General features: G+C 43.4%; 2 protein-coding genes and 1 long non-coding RNA gene across 3 annotated transcripts in view; all 3 read left to right on the forward strand.

The window, feature by feature from the left end:
* Positions 1 to 901: 901 nt before the first annotated feature.
* Positions 902 to 3273, forward strand: LOC118414724. Its single transcript, XR_004831017.1, has 3 exons — positions 902 to 1055; positions 1912 to 2089; positions 2420 to 3273. It is a non-coding gene; the product is annotated as an uncharacterized LOC118414724 (long non-coding RNA).
* Positions 3274 to 5549: 2276 nt separating this feature from the next.
* On the forward strand, positions 5550 to 13566 carry LOC118414723 (protein PRY2-like). Its single transcript, XM_035818925.1, has 8 exons — positions 5550 to 5755; positions 6557 to 6681; positions 7093 to 7261; positions 8161 to 8283; positions 9603 to 9694; positions 9974 to 10104; positions 10474 to 10648; positions 12638 to 13566. The coding sequence occupies exons 1-8, from the start codon at positions 5674 to 5676 to the stop codon at positions 12770 to 12772; spliced, it is 1032 nt and encodes a 343-aa protein (XP_035674818.1). The 5' UTR covers positions 5550 to 5673; the 3' UTR covers positions 12773 to 13566.
* A 1939-nt stretch (positions 13567 to 15505) lies between these two features.
* Positions 15506 to 20756, forward strand: part of LOC118413643 (delta-like protein 1) — a 6486-nt gene continuing 1235 nt past the window's right edge. Inside the window, exons 1-9 of the mRNA XM_035817169.1 lie at positions 15506 to 16284; positions 16645 to 16769; positions 17707 to 17845; positions 18252 to 18380; positions 19085 to 19156; positions 19449 to 19574; positions 19850 to 19975; positions 20227 to 20241; positions 20489 to 20568. Of these exons, the coding sequence (XP_035673062.1) occupies positions 16203 to 16284; positions 16645 to 16769; positions 17707 to 17845; positions 18252 to 18380; positions 19085 to 19156; positions 19449 to 19574; positions 19850 to 19975; positions 20227 to 20241; positions 20489 to 20568 (894 nt within the window). The 5' untranslated portion in view covers positions 15506 to 16202. The remainder of the gene's footprint in view (positions 16285 to 16644; positions 16770 to 17706; positions 17846 to 18251; positions 18381 to 19084; positions 19157 to 19448; positions 19575 to 19849; positions 19976 to 20226; positions 20242 to 20488; positions 20569 to 20756) is intronic.

The raw sequence follows: 20756 nt of genomic DNA on the forward strand, positions 1-20756 counted from the left end.
AGCTCCTTGGGCGGACTGACTGGTGAGATAAAAAATCTTTTATCGATTTCTAAAATCAAATCAAACCCAATTGATAAGACAAATGTAATGTTTCCTATTCTCCTAACTGTTCTTGTTAACGACACTATTTCTATCAAACGTAAATCGTAAACAGGTATCAATAGGGATAATGCGTGTTTATGTTTAAGGCATTGATTTGTTGTTATATTTTGTTTGATACAGCATTCGAACAAAGCTGTTTGGACAATCACAACGCGAAGCGTCACCTTCACGACGCCCCTGACTTTCGCTGGTGCAAGGTAAGCAACTGTTTCTTCTTACTGGACTGTGCTTATACGCTAGGAAATTGCGCCATCTTTGCGAATCTGTACTAATTCTCCTTCGCGATCACACTGACCTGCAATGAATTTGGATATGAAGCCCACATGAGCCAAACAAATCGTCTGCGCCCGGAATGCAGGACTCTGTTTCGATACAAGATAACCTTATTGGAAATCGCAGCGTGGCCACTGAATTAATAACCAAAATACCATGAATGAAAATTCACCATAAACAGATCTGCAGTGATACAAAAGGATTTTCACTGAGTTGTGCCATTTTGCAAACTGCGAATTATTATTTTTTTAAATCGCAATTTCAGGCGTGTGATTTGGCATGTCACTCTATTTCTTGCTTGTGTAACAATGTGCATCTGCTTGGTGCTGAGTGCATTTATTGAGCTTTCATAATTAAGTCCAGATGCACTCAGCACCAAGCAGATACACATTTTACATTTGTGATGGCGTGGGGTACAATTTTCTCGATTCTTTTTCTCGATTTTACAAAACGAGAATTTTTACAAAACGAGAATCCTGTTTTTCTAATTCCGTGCATGTATGCCTTCTTAATCTAACGACTAAGACGTCGAAACTTTTTTTATCTTAGACGTGTGCACAAGAGGCAACTAAGTATGCCAAGAAGCTGAAGGCCATATACGACGCGAACCCGAGAGTTCTCAGGCTCAAGCACTCCTCACGGGCCGAGCGTACCTGGGCTGTGGACGGGAAGAACGTCGTGTAAGCCTGCTTGTTTGTTTGTTTGTTTGTTTTGTAACCCGTAACACAGCAGCTTTGTACAGTAAGTATGTGCTAAGTAAGACAGGACTGTAAGGTTATGGATCCCGAATCTTCTCCAGAAGCGCGAGGGGATCTTTTAAGTGCTCAGTGCTCAATGGGGTCTTTATGAATTCATATTTCTCATGCACTTAGATAAACCATACATTATTGATTCCATCTGTCCTTATGTTTATAACTGTTTTAAGAAGCGAGAAGAAGTTAAACTTATACTAGAATGTATTAGCATATGTAGAGATAATAAGATACGGTAACCTTTTTTGTCAAAAGTGTACCTTATCACTAGCGCTACGACCTGTAATAGCTTGTTTGAGCACAAATGTACAATAAAGGTCATTCATTCATTGGCATTATGCAGTCGCAAGCGCAAAACGCACCTCATGATCACACCATTGGGGCCTGCCTGCCAGGAATTCTGACTCAAAACCGTTAAGGGGGTGCGTATATATTCAAGTCCGTATGAGGTTCGCATGGAGTCCTTGTCGTCTAGCTACCAGGCCTCACAGCTTACTGAGAAAATAGGAGAAATTGGACAAATATGGATGCGTAACATGCCAAAGCAGTTAGCTGGACGAGGAGTATAGTTCGTGATCCAGCTAACCCGTCTTGCATGTTATCAGTCCAATCTTTATTATTTGAATAGTGACCTGTGGAGCCTGGTAGAGACTAATAAGACCTCCATATGGATCTCATACGGACTTGAATATATGCGCACGTGTGAACCCACCTTTAGATTCTTCAACGATTCTTCAACCACAAAGCCACAATGATAACACCACTATCGACGTCTTGACTCTAGGCACGGAGAGAACCTGTTCTGGACCTTTTCGTCCGCGCCGTCGTGTTCTGGGGTTAGCAAGTACACGAACGCCGTTGAGGCCTGGTATGACGAGCTGAAGTACTACAAATCCTGGCGGAATTACAACCGGCGGCCTGTTACTTCCAGAGGCATTAGGAAGTACGGCCACTTCACTCAGGTCAGCAAGGATTTATATTCTTGTCATTTCTTTAGTGCTGAAAAATGGAAGTCATGTTTTCCACAGCACTTGCCACAGTGTTAAGTAATGACTAGATGGATTGGTTTTATATTTGGTATGTTGATAGGGTAAGACGAAAAGTGGAAATGATTAGATTTATAATCTGACCCCCTGTCGGCTTTCTATGGCACTGCAGTGATACGGGTCTGTTTAATATCTCATGCTATATGGTTGTGCTTTATTCGGTAGTCGATAACTCTTGTTTGACGCATGTTTGAAATTATCAAAACCTTCATCGAAAACATTCAACTTTTCTTGTTCTTACTTCAGCTGGTGTGGAAAGCTTCTGTCGGCGTTGGCTGTGGCAGGTCCGGTAACACAGGGAACCACATCCTCGTCTGCATGTACGAAACGGCCGGCAACCGGCTCAGAACGAGTGCGTTCAACAAAAATGTCAAAATTTAGACGACACGTCACATCCGGCCTGACGTCACATCCGACCTGACGTCACATCCCGCCCGACCACGATTACGACCATGATCTGAATGTATAACTTGTAATACTAATAACAAATATATACGGAGAAGTAAACCTCCTTCCTTATAGCTCTATCTCCGAAGCTAATTAATGTCTTCCAGGTTACAAAAATAAGTTTTACTTTGTTGTCTATGTAATACTCTGACGTATCTTATTCAAATTTTTTAGCTGTCGTAATGTGTTTTGACAAAACGCTAAAACACCTTTTATTATCCGCGGGATAACCTATATCAATTGTTTTGAAAAACAGGGTACTTACGAAAATCTAGTCTACGGATGACGGTTTCAAACAACAACATTTTGAAAATATTGCAATTGAACCCACCGCCCGTAGATTTGATATCCCTAGATACCTAGGTTTCCTTTGAAATAACGGATTTACATGTAGGTTACCCCGTGGATAAAGGTGAACTATCCTTACATGCTTAAGGTTGCCATATCGCAAATAATTTGTTATCTGTTAACATTTAGATATTTTCTCTCCGCCATTCAAAATGTTTCTAATGTAATCTCGCTCTTTTGCATATGCCTGAAGTGATACAAAATTTGCATTAAGAATTGCTTCTTTCTTAAAATCTACGACATTATATTGTATTATCTTAGAATAACTGTAATAGCCAAGACATGAAATAAATTGTGAAATCGCATCAATCGTGACACGTATCATAATTTGAGTGGCGTACATGAATCAAGTCTTCATATCATATCATATCATATCATATCATTTAATGTCAGATCATATATCATATCATATCATATCAACGGCATCGGATAAGAGGCAGTAACTTTCCGCTTCTAAAAACTAGTGTCCAGAGTTTGTAAAAGGGAGAGTGTAAAATGAGAGTTTATGTTGGGTTATGCGTGTACTTGAGCACCCCCCCCCCCTCCAGTGACTGTCCAGCTTTGACGTGAAGGCGTTGACAGATTCGGTAGTAACAACATCCGCGGGGAGACTGTTCCAGGTGTTAATTGCCCTGATGCTGAAAAACTCTGATGTCTTCCACCGATATCCCGTCATAATTGCAGTCTGCTTCAGTAACTGATACCTTGTTTATTTGTTTCGCACTTTAAAAACAACAACAATATGTACATATTAGTGAATTATGAAACATGAATAGTGCAAGGGAGGCCAAAAGCATACAGCTTATAAGAAGGCCTTCCTATATTATCTTATTACAAATTCATATAAAGTTAACAAAAGAAATAAATAAGAACCTAAATAAGTATGGACATCTACCTTAGTGCCCGGATGTTAAACCTTCATTCACACCCAATATCTATTAAAGCAAACCTTAAAGCATGCGTGAAGGTCACGCATTTCATACGAAAGAAATGTTGACATATATTCTACGGATGCTTAGCCGTAGTAATCAAAGATGACTGTGTGTGATCTATGTGGTGGATGAAAACCACAAACTTCAAGAGACAAGACGAATTCCTTCCTCTCCCAACAGCGTAGATTTAGTCCTTTCTAGGACAAGCAAATCAGGAGAATGCAGGAGGGATATTCACTCTAGTAGAACGTTCATTGACCTAATCGTTCGGTCATGGAACTATTTTAAACGTGTGCGGCTATACATGTACCAAAGACTTGGTATTAACTCGGCAATCGTACATGGTACCATGTATGGCAACAACTACTAGTAGCCCCATTTGACCGAACCTTAAAAATCCGTAACCCTTGCCTATCTTCTAGCGGGTCAAACTCCATATCATTTGAAATCAAGGTGTCTTGGTACATAGTTGTAGTAGAAAACGGAGGTCAATAATTGTGCTTAATCTCTACCAGACTCAGGCATTGCCGTGTAGTAATAGGGGACTTTGGCCAAGTTTGGAAAAGTCTAGTAGGAGTTCATTGGCTTAGAAGTGAACTGACTGGCCGGCGGATAGCTGGATAGAGTGCAAAAGGCTGAAATCCCATGGCAACACATTTGTCGCTATTTGGCCAAATTGTTCTCTTTTTCATCCAGCTGACACGTCTACGTCTGCTTGGAGGCTAAATTGTGCTTTGCTCACGAGATATGAGTGTTTAAAGTTTAAACCTAACTTATCCCTATCTAACCCAAACCCTAAAAAGTTTGATCCATAACTCTAACCTATCAACCTATCTCGAGTTCGAATCCGGCTGCGTGTCACCGATCTTGTGCCATTGGGAAAGGTACTTGCCGGAGATTTGGTTCCATTTCAAGCATTGGAATTTCTAATTATCACAGACTTAAAACCATCCGTTTCTGAAGTGCATCGGGACAATTCTGATACTACTATCTTGAAAATATCCGAGGAATGAAGTTTTGACATCCAGGCAATTAGATGCAAGGTATCAGTTACTGAAGCAAGCGGATAAAATTTGGAAACGGTCAAACGTTTAGACAGCTTTATTTTGACCGTTACCAAATTTCACAATTTCATCCAGTTTTTGCGCGTCACACACAAAAATTGTGTTATTTGTATATGATTCTGCGGGAAGACACAAGCAATGCCGACTATCACACACTAACTCACCATCCAAAGTTATCAATGCCAGGTGCATCCTTCTAGTTCGTTTCTTGTCAACCTTGGCATTGTTGCCATGTGCCCAGAACAGCGTTCGGGGCAATGAACGTTCTACTTCGGCGACTTGACTTGTGTCATGGCACAACAATGGTTCATCACTGTAGGACTGCAGCAGGACTGTCTGCAAACATGAAAAATAATGCAAGCATGAAAAATGATGCAAACATGTTTGTTTTAGAATGTCTTTGATCCTGAGTCCAAACGTTGCTAGCCGTGCATAAATTTACGAACCTTTGTGAGAATGTGCTGTCTTGATCAGTTTGTTCAATGACCTTTAGTTGGTCTTGTCTTCATGTTCTCCCAAGGAACTATTTCAAAATATAACCGTTGCTCCACAACATATCAGCCAATGAGCGATAAGATATGGGTATAAAACAAGGCAGTCCTCGTCTCCGCTCAGAGTGCGTCTTCAGTTGGTCATCAGACCTAGGAAGAGTGCGAGCCACCCGTCTCTAAGCGGTACCACATCGCAGGAGAGCCGACAGACATCCAAGATGCGCCCGCTGGTTACTTTGCTGGCCTTCTACTTCCTCGTGGTCGCTGTGAAGAGTGCCCCAGCCGAAGAAGAAACCGGTGGTAAGTTGTAGGGATTCCAGTCGCTTTCCTAACATTCCTTTTCCAATAGAGGCAGCGCCTGCCGAGAGATCAAAGATTTGACAGGTCGAATTTTTCTGAACTTTTTTTGTATGTATTGTATCTCCTTCTGTTGTATGTTTTGCATCTTCTAAATTACATCCTGTATTATTGTTCAATTACGAACGCAAGGGTCACGTAAATCCAAGTGTGTGCGTGTGTGCATGCGTGTTTTTGTACCGGCAGAAATACTCAGATTGACTGGTTCCATAGCGCTATAGTATCTCCTACGGGGTGAGATCAATAGGTTTTCGGCCTCACCCAGAAATTTGATAACAAACACAACTCATAGTATGAAGACTTTTATCAATATCCTCCAAATTTCATATCATTGCAGTCATTACTTTCCAGGGAACGCCTTTTTGAAAATCAATAGGTAAGTGGCGAGAAAAAAAAAAAGGGTGAACTCAGATCAGACATGTGTGGTCGAGTTCCCCATTATATAAATTAGTAAAAGACATTGTCAGAAGTTAGATAATGATTCCTTTCGTATTTCAAGTAGAAAGGAGTGGGTGTAGTCTGACTTCGAGCAGAGCAAGTTGGTATGTTTTTTTCCCTTCTCTCTTTAACTACCATTACTGGGTGTTGCCTGCAAAGTAATGATCATAATGACTTGAATTTTGTTACACATCCATAAAAGACTTCATACTTGACATCTATGCTTCGAAATCTGAGTTGTGCTTATCATTTTTGGGTGAGGCCGTAACTTGATCACCCCTCGTGTCTCCATCATGTGTTTTGTAGAGGCGGTCCTGCCGGATCCGAACCGCGGTGTGGAGACTCCGGAGCTGCCGGAGGAGGTGGAGGAGATCCTCCTGGAAGCGAGGATCAAGGAGGCCGAGGGGCCTGAGGATCGCAAAAAAAGAGAGGTAAGGACGACGGAATACAACAGCGTTAATTCCATATCACTCGAGCTACCAGCCGGCGGAGGGCAATCCCTGTAGGGCAGGGAAAATAATACGCATTTCACTGGAAAATGTGCCGGAGGCTGGATGTTTTTTAACAAAAATTGTAACCTAAATTCCAACGTCCAAATCCGGTATTCAAATTTGCCTCAGCGGCGCACGCGAAGTCCGTTCGAATTTACTTTCGATGGAAATTCGTTCAATATAACTTCGAAGCCCGTGCAATGCATATAGAGTACAACGCGCGGTATTCCGTATCACCCGAGGTACGGCCCGACCGCGGGTGGGATAGCCCGGCAGCCGGATGGTGATCGACCCGCGGGAGGGCTGGGGCCGAGATTGAAAACCAATTCATGTTTCTGTGACCAAACCCAGGCCCAACCCGCAGAAGAATCGGCAGACACCTGTGAGGACCTCTACAGAGACGAGTGTTCCTGTCGGTACTGGGCAGCGTCAGGCTTATGCACTGCAACTAATCGCTTCACGATCGACTTTATGCATACTGAATGCCAGAAGTCGTGTGGGCTGTGTCCATCTACTGAAGGTAAGGACTCAGTCACGTACGTCGCACGACTGTCGTACGATCGCAAACTCGACGTATTTGTGGGACAGTCACACATTTATTTATTTTTCTATACTTAATTGTTGTTGTTTTTTATGTGCTAAATCATCAGACAAACTGTAACGTTTTTGGTATCCCAGACTGATTGCAGGAAGTCTTGATCTTGCGATATTTTTTCTCACTATTTTGTTTTTCATTCAAGTGTTGAGACAGTTTAAGACATAGTTAGACATTGACATAATTCAATATATCAATTGATTTTTAAAAGACACACCTTCTGCTAAGATCATCGAATCGATCTATCATAGAAAATGGGGGACATTTCATTTTCAACTGTTTTCAAAAAAGAAGTCAAACCCTGCAATAGTAACGTAGGTTTTAGAATCGTACTCGATATTCTGTATATACATACAAGCAGTTAATCTTTGTATGTTAGAATTTACATTATTTGTTTATGTATTTGATTGTGTTCACTTGAAATTAGCCCCATGGGCAACAATTTGCAATAAAACATTTCATATGTTGTTTTTTTAAAGCCCAAGTGTAAACCTCCATCCAATGGTGAAATATCTAATAGCACAAAGTAACGTAACATAGAGAGCAAAGTCGGTATTCAACCGGTTTTGTAGAGCACACCTTCCTGCATGCTTCTCACTAATGGTGGAATTGCAGGATTGTGTGGGTTAGTCTATATAGGCGGTTTGTCAAAACGCAGTGCGCTTTATGTATTCATAGTGACGGACTTTGCTATAAACTGATGTAATGGATATTTTTATCATTCATGGTGCAATCTATGATGAAGTGCACTTAACTTCATCCTTCACTGTAAAGCATTTGAGGTACAAAATTGACAGACTCTTTGCTCTAATGCTTTATCATAGAGGAGTGTACAGACTTCTTAGCCCAACAAGTTTGCGAGCGAGTTAAGACGTACCAAGAGACAAGCCAGGAAATGAAGACGTTAGCCGAGGCCTGCTGCAACAAGACCATTGGGAGATGTCCTGGTAAGGTCGGTAAGGTCTAGGGAATCATTGAAACATCACTTAAATACGTTGGGATCATCGTCAGAGCATTTTGGGAGTCATTGAGACTTTGGAAATCATTGAGAGATCATTTTTCAGTGAGAGACCATGGAGATTGAAAGATTATTGAAAGACATTGGGAATGGTTGAATTGTCATTAGAACGCATTGGGGGCTATTGAAGGATAATTGACAACCTTAACGAATCATTGAAAGATCATTGAAATACTTCAACCATCTTTGAAAGACCTTTGGAATCAATGAAAGACATTTGAAAGACCTTCGGTCGAATCAACATGGCCAAAGTAAGATTCCCGAATGATGACATATTATATCATATCATGATCCAGAAATCTCTACGCATATTGTGTCTCTAACATTTTAGATGTCGAGCACATACTACATCTCTTCTTCTAAAAAAGAATTAGATGGCTCAAGTCTAGCGATCGGTGGGTGGGACTGAAGCAGATATCTCACGGAAGATGCGGCACTTCGGTGTCGTCATTGCATTCTAAATTGGATTTGTGTTACCCTTGTGTCCATGACGGAATATCATACAAAACATACAAGTATGAATAAAACACAACAAAACAAACAAAGCGTGTTTACCCACAAAACGTTGAGCTTTCTGCACAATCTCTTGGACGCAGCAATGCCGTCAATAGGGCTGGGTACTGGTACAGAAAATTCAGGTCCGTGTCCGGTTCAGGTCCAGAGGTTCAGGTCCAGCTGGTCCGGACATGAACCTGGACCTGATTATCTGTGAAACTTATGAATGTGCGACACTCAACAATGGTCCATTTCACTACAAAAGATTCTTTTCGGTGGGGTATCCGACGTTCATTGGCGTTTTGAAATAATATCTTCATGTAAACAACACTAACTAGTACTGCCTCTGATTTAGACCAAGTCTGACCGTAGAAGGTTGGTAAAAATGACTGTCAACTCTCCTCTACTTCGCTTTTGTTCTTAACTTGGACCTTTAAGCCTTCGAACTCTGACCTCACACGACGCACTCAGAAGCCCCCACCACGGAGGTCAACCACGCTAGCCTGGACGAAGTACAAAATCTTAATAACAAATCTTATGCTTAGCTTTTATGTTTCACCCGCCCACCCACGACGTGTTGAAAATGACACTTTGTTTCAGAATTATTTGTACAAAAACACAGTAACTGTTGAACTTTCAAACTGATTACTTAGTCTTATTGACACCATTAGTCATTCGGCAATGAAAAGTACTTAGATGCTCTATCTTCTTGACACCTTTGTTGTTGATGTATCGTTGTAACGTTTTACACAGAGCCAGTGACAGACGAGTTCGCGCAACACTGCTTGGAAGCCCACAACGAGAAGCGTGCACGACACAATGCACCGCCCCTGACCTGGGACCCGGTGAGTACCAGTTTTGTTCATATCTCATAATTACCCCCGAAAAGGAGATTCACCTCCGATGGGAGTACTGCTTTTGGTTGTGTTGGTGTGTTTGCATCTATAATTCAATTTATAGGTGTGTGAGTTGTTGATGTCCCGAAGATACATGGTGCTTTTGGCCCGCTTAGTAGTATTTTCAGGTACGGCAGCAGAACAGGCCGATACCCACCCCCATCCCACCACAAAAGTAAATCCTCGCAAACTTTTCCCCATTAACAGTAAGACATTTCCATTCTACAGATGTGTGCACAAGAGGCCGCACGGTACGCCAAGAAGCTGAAGGCCGAATACGACGCGAACCCGAGACGTTACCCGCTCATTCACTCCTCACGGGCTGAGCGTACCTGGGCTGTGAACGGAAAGAACATCGTGTAAGTCAACATCTTCTACCTAGTCTTTAGGGTGCAGTCACAATAGCCTGTATATGAAGGCCGTATGAGCAACGTATAGGCGCGAGGCTTTACAATGGAGGTCCGGGAGCCATTTCCTGCACTTTCCGGGGCAAATTTTACTAATAGACTCACTAAGATTGAATGAAATGTCTATCAGTGAAAAATGCAAATCAGTCATGCCTTTGAAAAAAATCTTGACATGAAAAAGTTGACCTTCGAGCGTGAAAAAGCGGACCTTTGATCGTGTAGCCTAGGGGGGTTCTTCCCCCGACCCCCCCCCCCCCCCTGGGCATGTATATCCATGTAACTCATTACATCAAATTTACATTATCGCGGTGTTTTCCCCAGGCATGGTGAGAGCCTGTACTGGACCTGGTCGCAAGCCCCGGACTGTACTGGGAGCAGTAAGTACAAGAACCCCATTGAGGCCTGGTATGCCGAGAAGTCGGACTATAAACGAATGCGGGGGAGGGGACAGCCTGTCTCCTATCGGGGCATCAGGCTGTACGGCCACTTCACTCAGGTCAGCAAGGATGGCTTCTCTCCTTCCATGACTCTCTTTCCACTAAGCATCAATTACTGAAAAAACAGTGATAGGGGTGGGTACCGGTAGTGTACGGGTTCAAAACCGTTTTTTCTTGTTGAAAACATTAGTTTGTTTGTGCCATCAGTGTACCGGATGATTTGACCGATTCGAAAATGAGCAGATTACAGATCCAAGAAAAGAACAAGGGTGAAGTAGAGGGTAATTGGTAACTATTTTTACCAGGCTTCTACAGTCAAACTTAGTCTAAAACATTGGCGGTCAGTGTTGTTTACATGACTCGGATGGGATTTTAAAACATCAATGGACGTCAGATTCTCGCCAAACAGAATCCTATGTAGCAAAATGAACCATTGTTTTGAGTATGGCTCATTCACAAGTTTTCACAGATGATAAGGTCCAGGTTCAGGTCCCAGAGTTTGGCTCGGCGGCTGCCCAAACCCCCCACCCCTGAAAAATATGTTGGGGGGGGTCGCCCTCCCCCCCCCCCCCCAAAAAAAAAATCAAGCTGAAACCTTGTGTATTATTTTGATGATGGAAATTTCATTAAATCACGCTAGTCTAACGGCAAGATTTACGCCTGAAAACGCAAGAAATGACGGTCAAGATTTCAAAATTTTCTCCGGACCTCCCTAGAGATGACTTGTGCCTCCGGCGCTCACAACGACATGGTGAAAATTTGTTGAGGCGTGGGTCATCGCCCGCAGACATCTCTTTCTTTGACAAAAATGTCATTAGATTTAGCATAGTCCCTCAGCAAAATTTGTCCTTCAAAATACAGAAAATGGCGTTTCAGAGGGTGCAGATTTTAAAACTTCCCCAGACCAACCTTGCGACAGCTTGCACCTTCGGCACTCGAAATCGTGAATAGATTTGGGGGCATCGCCCTCGCTAAAATCATGTGTCTTTCCAACAGAATTGTCATCAAAGTTAGCTTAGTCTGGCAGCAAAATTTGCCCGTCGAAACGCAGGAAATTGCGTTTTAGAGGGTCAAGATTTCAAATTTTCCCGGGGGAGCATGCCCCCGGACCACCCGGCGCGACGGGTAGCGCCTTCGGTGCTACATGCGCCGCAAAGTTCTGTCAGTAAAAGTTCGCCACCACCACCCCCACCCCCCAAACGAAATTTGCTGCCGCCGCTTCTGGGTCCGGACCTGGACCTGATCCTCTGGACCTGGACCATACCTGGACCTGGAATTTTCTGTACCGGTACCCATCACTATACAGTGACCAAAGTTGGAGATGAGTGATCCCTGATTTCGAGCATGATGCAAGGTAAAAATGCGGAGATCGTGTGGCGTAAGCGGCTGCGCTTTGGACTCAGGCCCAACACGTCCCGGGTTCATGTCACCGATCCTGTGCACTTGGGATTGGGACCTTAAATTTCCTCACTTCACTCAGGTGAAAAAAGTGCACCTTCAGCTAGGGCTGTTCCTCAGATAGGACGTTAAATGGAGATTCCGAGTTCGGGGAGGGCCACACCTCGGGCACGTAACCCATCACAATTATTGAAAAGAGTAAGGGTCATTCCCTGTGCGAGTGGATCATACTTACAATTGGTACGTACATTGTGTACGTTCCATAATCATCATTGTCATGATCGTGGGCACTAACGGAAGATAGAAAGAAAGAAAATTATAATTTTAAATCTTCGTTCATTCAATGGTCACTGCACTGTTGCAGCCTCTAGTACAAATTACTTTTTGTATTGACTTTCTCAACGATATCGTACATACATGAAGGAATAGACCGACTGAATGATTGATAAAACATAGACGTATATATCATACATATGTTGATTGATAGATGTTAATACACATGCACAAACACTTACACACACACACGCACATACATGTACGAACACATGCACAGAGTTTATTTCCTTCACCACGCAATTGCTTTTTGCAAACATGCATCTCGACTTTAAATCACGAAACTGTAATGGGAAATCTCTCCGTGGGTTTTTCAGATGGTGTGGAAAAACTCAGGCTCAGTTGGCTGTGGCAGATCTGACAACAAACCCAACAACATCCTGGTCTGCTACTACCAGAAAACTGGCAACGTATACCAGACGGCTGCATTCAACAGAAATGTCGAGATCTAGACAAAATGCCACATCTGGTCGAGACATCATACTTGGTTAAACAATGGGTGATATAGACCACTGAGCTATGCTGAAACTGCTGTTGCTTTGTCTGTAGACAAAACAAACTCCTATTCTAGTTCTTTGGACGGTCAACGCGTTCGGAACTTGCTGTTCATGATCAGCACTAGTACTCACCAATCTTGAATTGTGCCTTCAGTACCCATTCAATCCACATATGTTCTTAGCAAATTTGTCTCAGCTTTCAACAGCCCAGGCACACGCATATGTGTTACTGTTAATGAACAAGTAATGCATGATTCAGTAGACCGAATACACCATCTTTTAGTGTTTGTTGTAAGTACAATGATTCTGTTTACAGGGCAACAGTGATTTCAACAAAAACTCGGTGGCCTACCACCTATGGCACAACGACACTACGCATGGCCAACGACAACGATACCGATCTACATATAAATGTAAAATATAAATCTATAATTGGAGACATTATTTTTCTGTTAACAACGATTTGCAGCCCTAATTCTAACACATTCACCAGGGAGTTTCCAGGTCGACTGCACTATAATTATATAAATAACACATAATGGCATATACCATAGATGTTCATAGAGTTTAACATAACAATTAGCTTAACATTACAATGTTTTCTGTTAGATTGAAACTCATACGAACTACAAATACCGGCACTTTGCTGTGGCTTCAATAATATGTATTAATAGATATTCACCTATACCTATAACATTAAAATGACTCTGTACTATGCTATTCAAAATAAATAGAGTGTGGAAATACTATGCCAAGTGTGACTCGTGATCATTGATGAATGTCGTCTACTATTTGAATGAATGAAAGACCTTTATGACACATTTATGTTCTAAATTGCAACCTGAGTACAGATCATGGTGACAAAGTGTTTCTTAGAACAATGATATACAAAATGTGCATGTACATGTAGGAGTGTGCGTGTGGATAGCTAATGTATACTAATTACGTACAAGTTCAACTTCTCACTATTCAAGAATAGAACTTACTGGTTAACATATATATTGCATGAATATGAATTTTTCTGGGCTAATTGAATGCTTCTATTCAAATATCGAAAACTAGGGAACTTGTGTACAATTTAAAAGTCAGGATATCTCTTTTACTATTTCACTGAACCCCAATCCTTCTATCTCACATCACCTCACCTCTAATGGTCCACGGTCTTCATCAAGAGAGTCGGATCCCCAAAGATTGCCCACGTTTTGGCACGTAGGCAGCACGTATTTGCACGCAGGGCGGGTTGTGCACTTAACCTTAGATGGGATTACTAGTACGGTTGCCATATATGTACGATTGCCAAGCTAGTACCATGTCTTGCCTTCCTTGGTAAAGGTGCAACCTTGCACTTCTTACTATGTGCTCATACCAGCGTATCCGTACATGTCAAGACAGCTCCATGACCGACCGAGCAGGTCAATGAACGTTCTACTACCATGAACATCCCTTCTGCATTCTCCTGATTTTCTTGTCCTATTTTTGGCATCCGTCTGTCTCGGAAGACAATGGTAGGCAGACAGGGTGGGTTTAAGGCGGCCCGTCTGACTTTTTAAGGTGAAGTAGGGGTGTGCACTTCCTTCTCCACCCTCTCGTCCACTGGCGCACCTCCTACAGGGGCAACTGTATGCAACGTGTAAGACGGCCCCAGCAGATGCAGGTTTGATGTTTGGAGTTTCCGTCTCCTAGGAGGACTTCCGACCAAGGATGAAAGGGGTTCCTCCTACCCCTGACCCTGCTTGTCCTATATATAGAACCTAAAGGCCTGGATCTACGCTGCTGGGGGAGGAAAGAATTAGTCTTGAAGTTCGTAGTTTTCCTCCACCACATAAATCACACAGTCATCTTTGATTGTGCGCCTAAGCATCCGTAGAATATATGTAAAGCTACCGCCGTACGTGCAACTGCGTGGGTAATCTTTTGGGATCCGTACGTGGTAAGTGCCGCCTCCGTATGAAATCGTACGGAATCCAACGGATTTGGGAGCTCGCAGACACGCCGCAGACCTCTACGTGCATGTCGAACATTCTCTGCCATTGTACGGGAGGCGCGCGTGTCCCATAAAGCAAATAAGGAAACCGTACGTACGCAGCACGTGTAAGTAGGGCCTGCACACGGTAACGTGGCAATCGCACGGAGATTGTACGTTGTAAGCACTTACCACTTGCGCAACGAACGATGCACGCAACCGGCTCACGGCCAGGCGTGGCGTGTAGCCCGCATACTTACACCTTGCGCAACCATGCGAGTGACGTGCGTTGAGACGTACTCCCTCCCTGCTCTTGCCAGTCCTTCTCCACGTTTTCAGAAAAACGTGGCGGATGTGACCTAAAAAACGTACAAAAAGCACGTACGGCGGGTTGTGCCCCTAGCTTAAATTATTACTTTGGTATAAAATACGCGAGCTTTACGCGTGATGGCCTGCTGGAGATTAGGTTCCATTTCAAGCATTGTCAACGAATTTTGACATACTCACAATCATCCTTTTCTGAAGTGCTTTGGGACAATTCTGATACTACTATCTTGAAAATGTCCTAGGTGTGAATGAAGTTTTGACATCCATTCAGTTATATGTGCAAGGTATCAGTTACTGAAGCAAGCGGATAAAATTTGGAAACCGTCACAAGTAACTTTAATTGCGTGTCACACACAAAAATTGTGTTATTTGTATATGATTCTGCGGGAAGACACAAGCAATGCCGATTATCACACACTAACTCACCATCCAAAGTTATCAATGCCAGGTGCATCCTTCTAGTTCTTTTCTTGTCAACCTTGGCATTGTTGCCATGTGCCCAGAACAGCGTACGGGACAATGAACGTTCTACTTCGGCGACTTGACTTGTGTCATGGCACAACAATGGTTCATCACTGTAGGACTGCAGCAGGACTGTTTGCTGCTGTTAATGAAAGAATGTTTGTTTTAGAAGGTTAAAGTCTTTGATCCTGAATCTAAACGTTGCTAGTCATGTAAATGTGTAAATTTACGAACCTTTGTGAGAAAGTGCTGTTTTGATCAGCTTGTTCAGTGACCTTTTTTTCAACATTTTCTTGTGTCTACTTTCTACTTCTGATGTTCACGTTAATAGTTCAATATTGCGACGTGATAAAAGTTCTCTACTGCTACGGGAACACTTTAAATACACTATTTGGATGGCATCTTTTTTCATCTTAGTTGGTCTTGTCTTCATGTTCTCCCAAGGAACAATTTCAAAATATAACCGTTGCTCCACAACATATCAGCCAATGAGCGATAAGATATGAGTATAAAGCAAGGCAGTCCTCGTCTCCGCTCAGAGCGCGTCTTCAGTTGGTCATCAGACCTAGGAAGAGTGCGAGCCACCCGTCTCTAAGCGGTACCACATCGCAGAAGAGCCGACAGACATCCAAGATGCGCCCGCTGGTTACTTTGCTGGCCTTCTGCTTCTTCGTGGTCGCTGTGAAGGGTGCCCCAGCCGAAGAAGAAACCGGTGGTAAGTTGTAGGGTCGCTTTCCTAACATTCATTTTCCAATAGAGGCTGCGAAAGCGCTTCGCCTGCCGAAAGATCAAAGATTTGACAGGCGGAATTTTTCTGAACTTTTTTATTTGTATTGTATCTCCTTCTGTTGTATGTTTTGCGTGTTCTAAATTACATCCTGTATTATTGTTCAATTACGAACGCAAGGGTCGCGTAAATCCAAGTGTGTGCGTGCGAGCGTGCATGCGTGCGTGCGTGTTTTGTGCCAGCAGAAATATTCAGATGCCCGTTTAATCACAAGAAAGGTCACAACATCAGACATTGACTGGTTCCATAGCACTGTAGTACATCCTACCTCCATCATGTGTTTGGTAGAACCGGTTCTGCCCGATCCGAAGCAGTCTTTGGAGACTCCAGAGCTGCCGAAGGAAGTGGCGGAGATCCTCCTGGAGGCGAGGACCATGGAGGCCGAGGGCCCGGAGGATCGCAAGAAAAGAGAGGTAAGGCCGACAGAATACAACACCGTACATTCCGTATCACTCGAGCTATCAGCCGGAGGGCGATCCATGTATGGCTGGATAAAAACACGCATTTCACTGGAAGATGAGCCAGAAGTTGAAGAAATTTGATGTCATTGAACAAAAATTGAAACATAAATTCCAACGTCCGAATCCGGTATTTAGATTTGCGACAGCGGGGCACGCGAAGTGCGTTTCGAATTATTCGATGGAAATTCGTTCAATATAACTTCGAAGCTCGTGCTTAATATAGATTATGTCATACCTGGGCCGCGAAAACGTTGGATACAGGTGTTCAGGACCGTGTGATAACTTTCCTTATGTCATACCTGTGACGCGAAAACGTTCGATACGGGTGTTCCGGACCGGGCCATAACTCTCGTATCACACAGGTTCGAAAGGCGTATCACACAGGCTTTCTTGGAGTAAATCGAACCATTTCGAGCGTCCGGTTGGCAATTCAATGCCTGATTCGGACGTTGGAACATTGCTGTTGCAACACTTTTTGCTCGAGGGCACCAAATTTGTTCAACTTCTATCTGGCGCATTTCGCATCAAAACATGGGTTTTCTCAGGTGGGTATGACATGAATAAAATACAACATGGTGTATTCTGCATGATCCTCGGTCCCAGCCCTCCCGCGGGTCGGATCACCCTCCGGCCTTCGGCCGTCGGGCGATCCGGACCCGCGGTCGGGCTGATACCTCGGGTGATACGGAATACACCGTGTTGTATTCTATATGTATCACGCAGGTTCGAAGTTGTATCACACAGGCTTCCTTCGAGTAAATCGAACTATTTCGAACGGGCTGAATGCGGATGTGATAGCCCGACGGCCGGATGGTGATCGACAAGCAGGAGGGCTGGGACCGAAATTGCAAATAAAGATATCAATTCATGTTTCTATGACCAAACCCAGGCCCGATCCCGGAACACCTGTAGGGACTCGTTTGGAGACGAGTGTTCCTGTCGGTACTGGAAAGCGGTACACTCCTGCGTGTACGACTTTGTGCATAATGACTGCGAAAAGACGTGTGGGCTGTGTCAATCAACTGAAGGTAAGGACTCAGTCACGTTCCCCCCTCCTCTGGCACTTTTATTTACTTAATTGTTATTGATTTTTATGTGCGAAATAAGCAAGCAAACAAACAGACCTTAACATTGGACTCGAGCATGTTGTCGCAGACTGATTGCAGGAAGTCTTGTGACATTTTTCTCAATATTTTGTTTTTAAGTGTTGACACAGTTAAGACGTAGTTATAACAAACTCAAAGTAAACAAATTTGAATTAGCGCCACGACTAAACATGTATATACAGATAAAATGAAACTCTCTCAATGGTACCCTCCCGATGACAACTACAAATGACAACATTTAGACGACCTTTAAGCCTCCAAAACCACACTTAGCTTCATCCTTCACTGTAAAGCATTTGAGACTCTTTACTCTAATGCTTTATCATAGAGGAGGAGTGTAAAGACTACTTAGCCCAACCACTTTGCGACCGCGTCAAGACGCTCTGTGGGACAAGCGAGGACATCGACACGTTCGCCGGGGCCTGCTGCAACAAGACCATTGGGGGCTGTGTTGTTGGTAAGGCCTAGGGAATCATTAAAACATCACTCAAATACTTTAGGATCATCGTCGGATAATCTTGGGAGTCATGGGGACTCTTGAAATCATTGAGAGATCATTTTTCAATGAGAGACCATGGAGATTGAAAGACTATTGAAAGACCTTGAGAAATCATTGAAAGATAATTGAAAGACATTGGGAATGATTGAATTAAGGGTTAATGACTCGCCCCGAGGTGTATATGGTGTCATAACGCCTGGTCCTTTGCTATAATTACCACCGAATGAAACATCATGTACACCGAGGAACAGGCGGGTCATTAACGTTATTATCATATATCCTATCCAAACTTGCAATATCCTGTATGACGCATAGATCTCTTGGTACTATACGTGTGAGTTCCGTTGTCGAATTTCTGAAAATTCACATTTGTTCTTTGGTACACACTTTTGTAAGGAGATTACAGATTGCATTTTGAAACCAAAATTTCCACAGAAAATATTCGAAACACTGCAGTCTTTAACTCATTACCAATGCTAACAGAAGGAGCCATCCCCCTCTTGCAGTCTGTACTTATTCCCTCTGCTCTGGCATATGTTTCGCTCCTTTTGATTGGCCAATGCCTGCATACTCCTTATTTTCTTGTTTGTATTGCTCCATCTGATTGGCCTGATTGATCTACATGACCTCACATATGTACTCACATTTACACTTCTTTGCAGATATCGATGGATGCGATCCCAACCCATGCGATGCCAATGCTGCCTGTACAGACATTCCGGCCCCTGGGACCGGTCAGGTCTGTACGTGTAACACTGGGTATGAGGGAGATGGACACACATGTACAGGTAACATCATTCTTTATCGTGTATGAATGTGACTTTGAGTGTGTGTGTATGTATGTGTGTTACATCATGATTTTTCACTGGTAGATAGCTCGTAGGACAGAGAGTAAATGGTATAGAGTTGGTCCAACAAGAAAAAACGGTTTTGTACGGCCGGTACCCACCGCTAGCCGTCAACGTGCCGCAGCTTCAGTGAAATACATGACCTCACATATGTACTCACATTTACACTTCTCTGCAGATATCGATGGATGTGCTGGCGACCCGTGTGATGCCAATGCTGCCTGTACAGACATTCCGGCCCCTGGGACCGGTCAGGTCTGTACGTGCAACACTGGGTACGAGGGAGATGGATACACGTGTACAGGTAACATCATCTTTATCATATGTGAATGTGACTTTGAGTGTGTATGTACATGCATGTGTGTTACATCATGATTTTTCACTGGTAGATAGCTTGTAGGACATAGAGTAAATGGTATAGAGTTGGGCACCCTAGCGGCTTGCTTTGGAACTTCAGGGCAGGTTTAGAGTCAGACTTTGACGGTTTTGTACCGGTACCCACGGCGAGCCGTCAACGTGCCGCATCTTCAGTTAAATACATGACCTCACATATGTACTCACATTTACACTTCTCTGCAGATATCGATGGATGCGATCCCAACCCATGCAATGCCAATGCTGCCTGTGCAGACGTTCCGGCCCCTGGGACCGGCCAGGTCTGTACGTGCAACACTGGGTATGAGGGAGATGGACACACGTGTACAGGTAACATCTTTCTTTATCATGTATGAACGTGACTTTGAGTGTGTGTGTATGTATGTGTGTTATACATCATGATTTTTCACTGGTACATAGCTCGTAGGACAGCCGTCAACTTGCCGCAGCTTCAGTGAAATACGTGTACACGCGATAGCTCCCGTCACATCGATGAAGTTCAGAGGTACACAATACAAAAATTACTCAACCAATTGGATAAGTTAGCGTCATCTAAATAACGTTTTTTGTCTGTTTTGCAGGTGGAGAACAAGATGGTGAGCTGAACGTTCGTTATGATCAAATATTCAGTCACTTTATGAATACGGTATGGTACATATGTGTATTTACTGTGATCAGACGGTTCTTTATGAAGCCAAGTGGAACCGTACTTTCCAAAAGAAAAGTCTTACCAACATTTCTGATCGTTCAACTCCAGTCGTGGTCATCCCCGAATGACCTGCTAATGTGACATCACGTTGTTACTTGGCTTAGTGAGAAGTTGATAATGATAATACGTTGCAGAAACGTTCGGGCCACGCTGTTTGGCAGCCCACAACGAGAAGCGTGCAAGACACAATGCACCGCCCCTGGTCTGGGACCCGGTGAGTTTTGGTCATATCTCATCATTACCCCCGAAAAGGAGATTCACCTCCGATGGGAGTACTGCTTTTGGTTGTGTTTACGATGGATTTGTTTCAATTTATAGGTGTGTGAGTTATTGATGTCCCGAAGACACATGGTGCTATTGATCTCCCCCCCCCCCCCCCAGTAGTATTTCAGGTACGGCAGC

Source organism: Branchiostoma floridae, chromosome 4 (assembly GCF_000003815.2).
Source record: "Branchiostoma floridae strain S238N-H82 chromosome 4, Bfl_VNyyK, whole genome shotgun sequence".
NCBI classification, from domain to species: Eukaryota; Metazoa; Chordata; class Leptocardii; order Amphioxiformes; family Branchiostomatidae; genus Branchiostoma; species Branchiostoma floridae.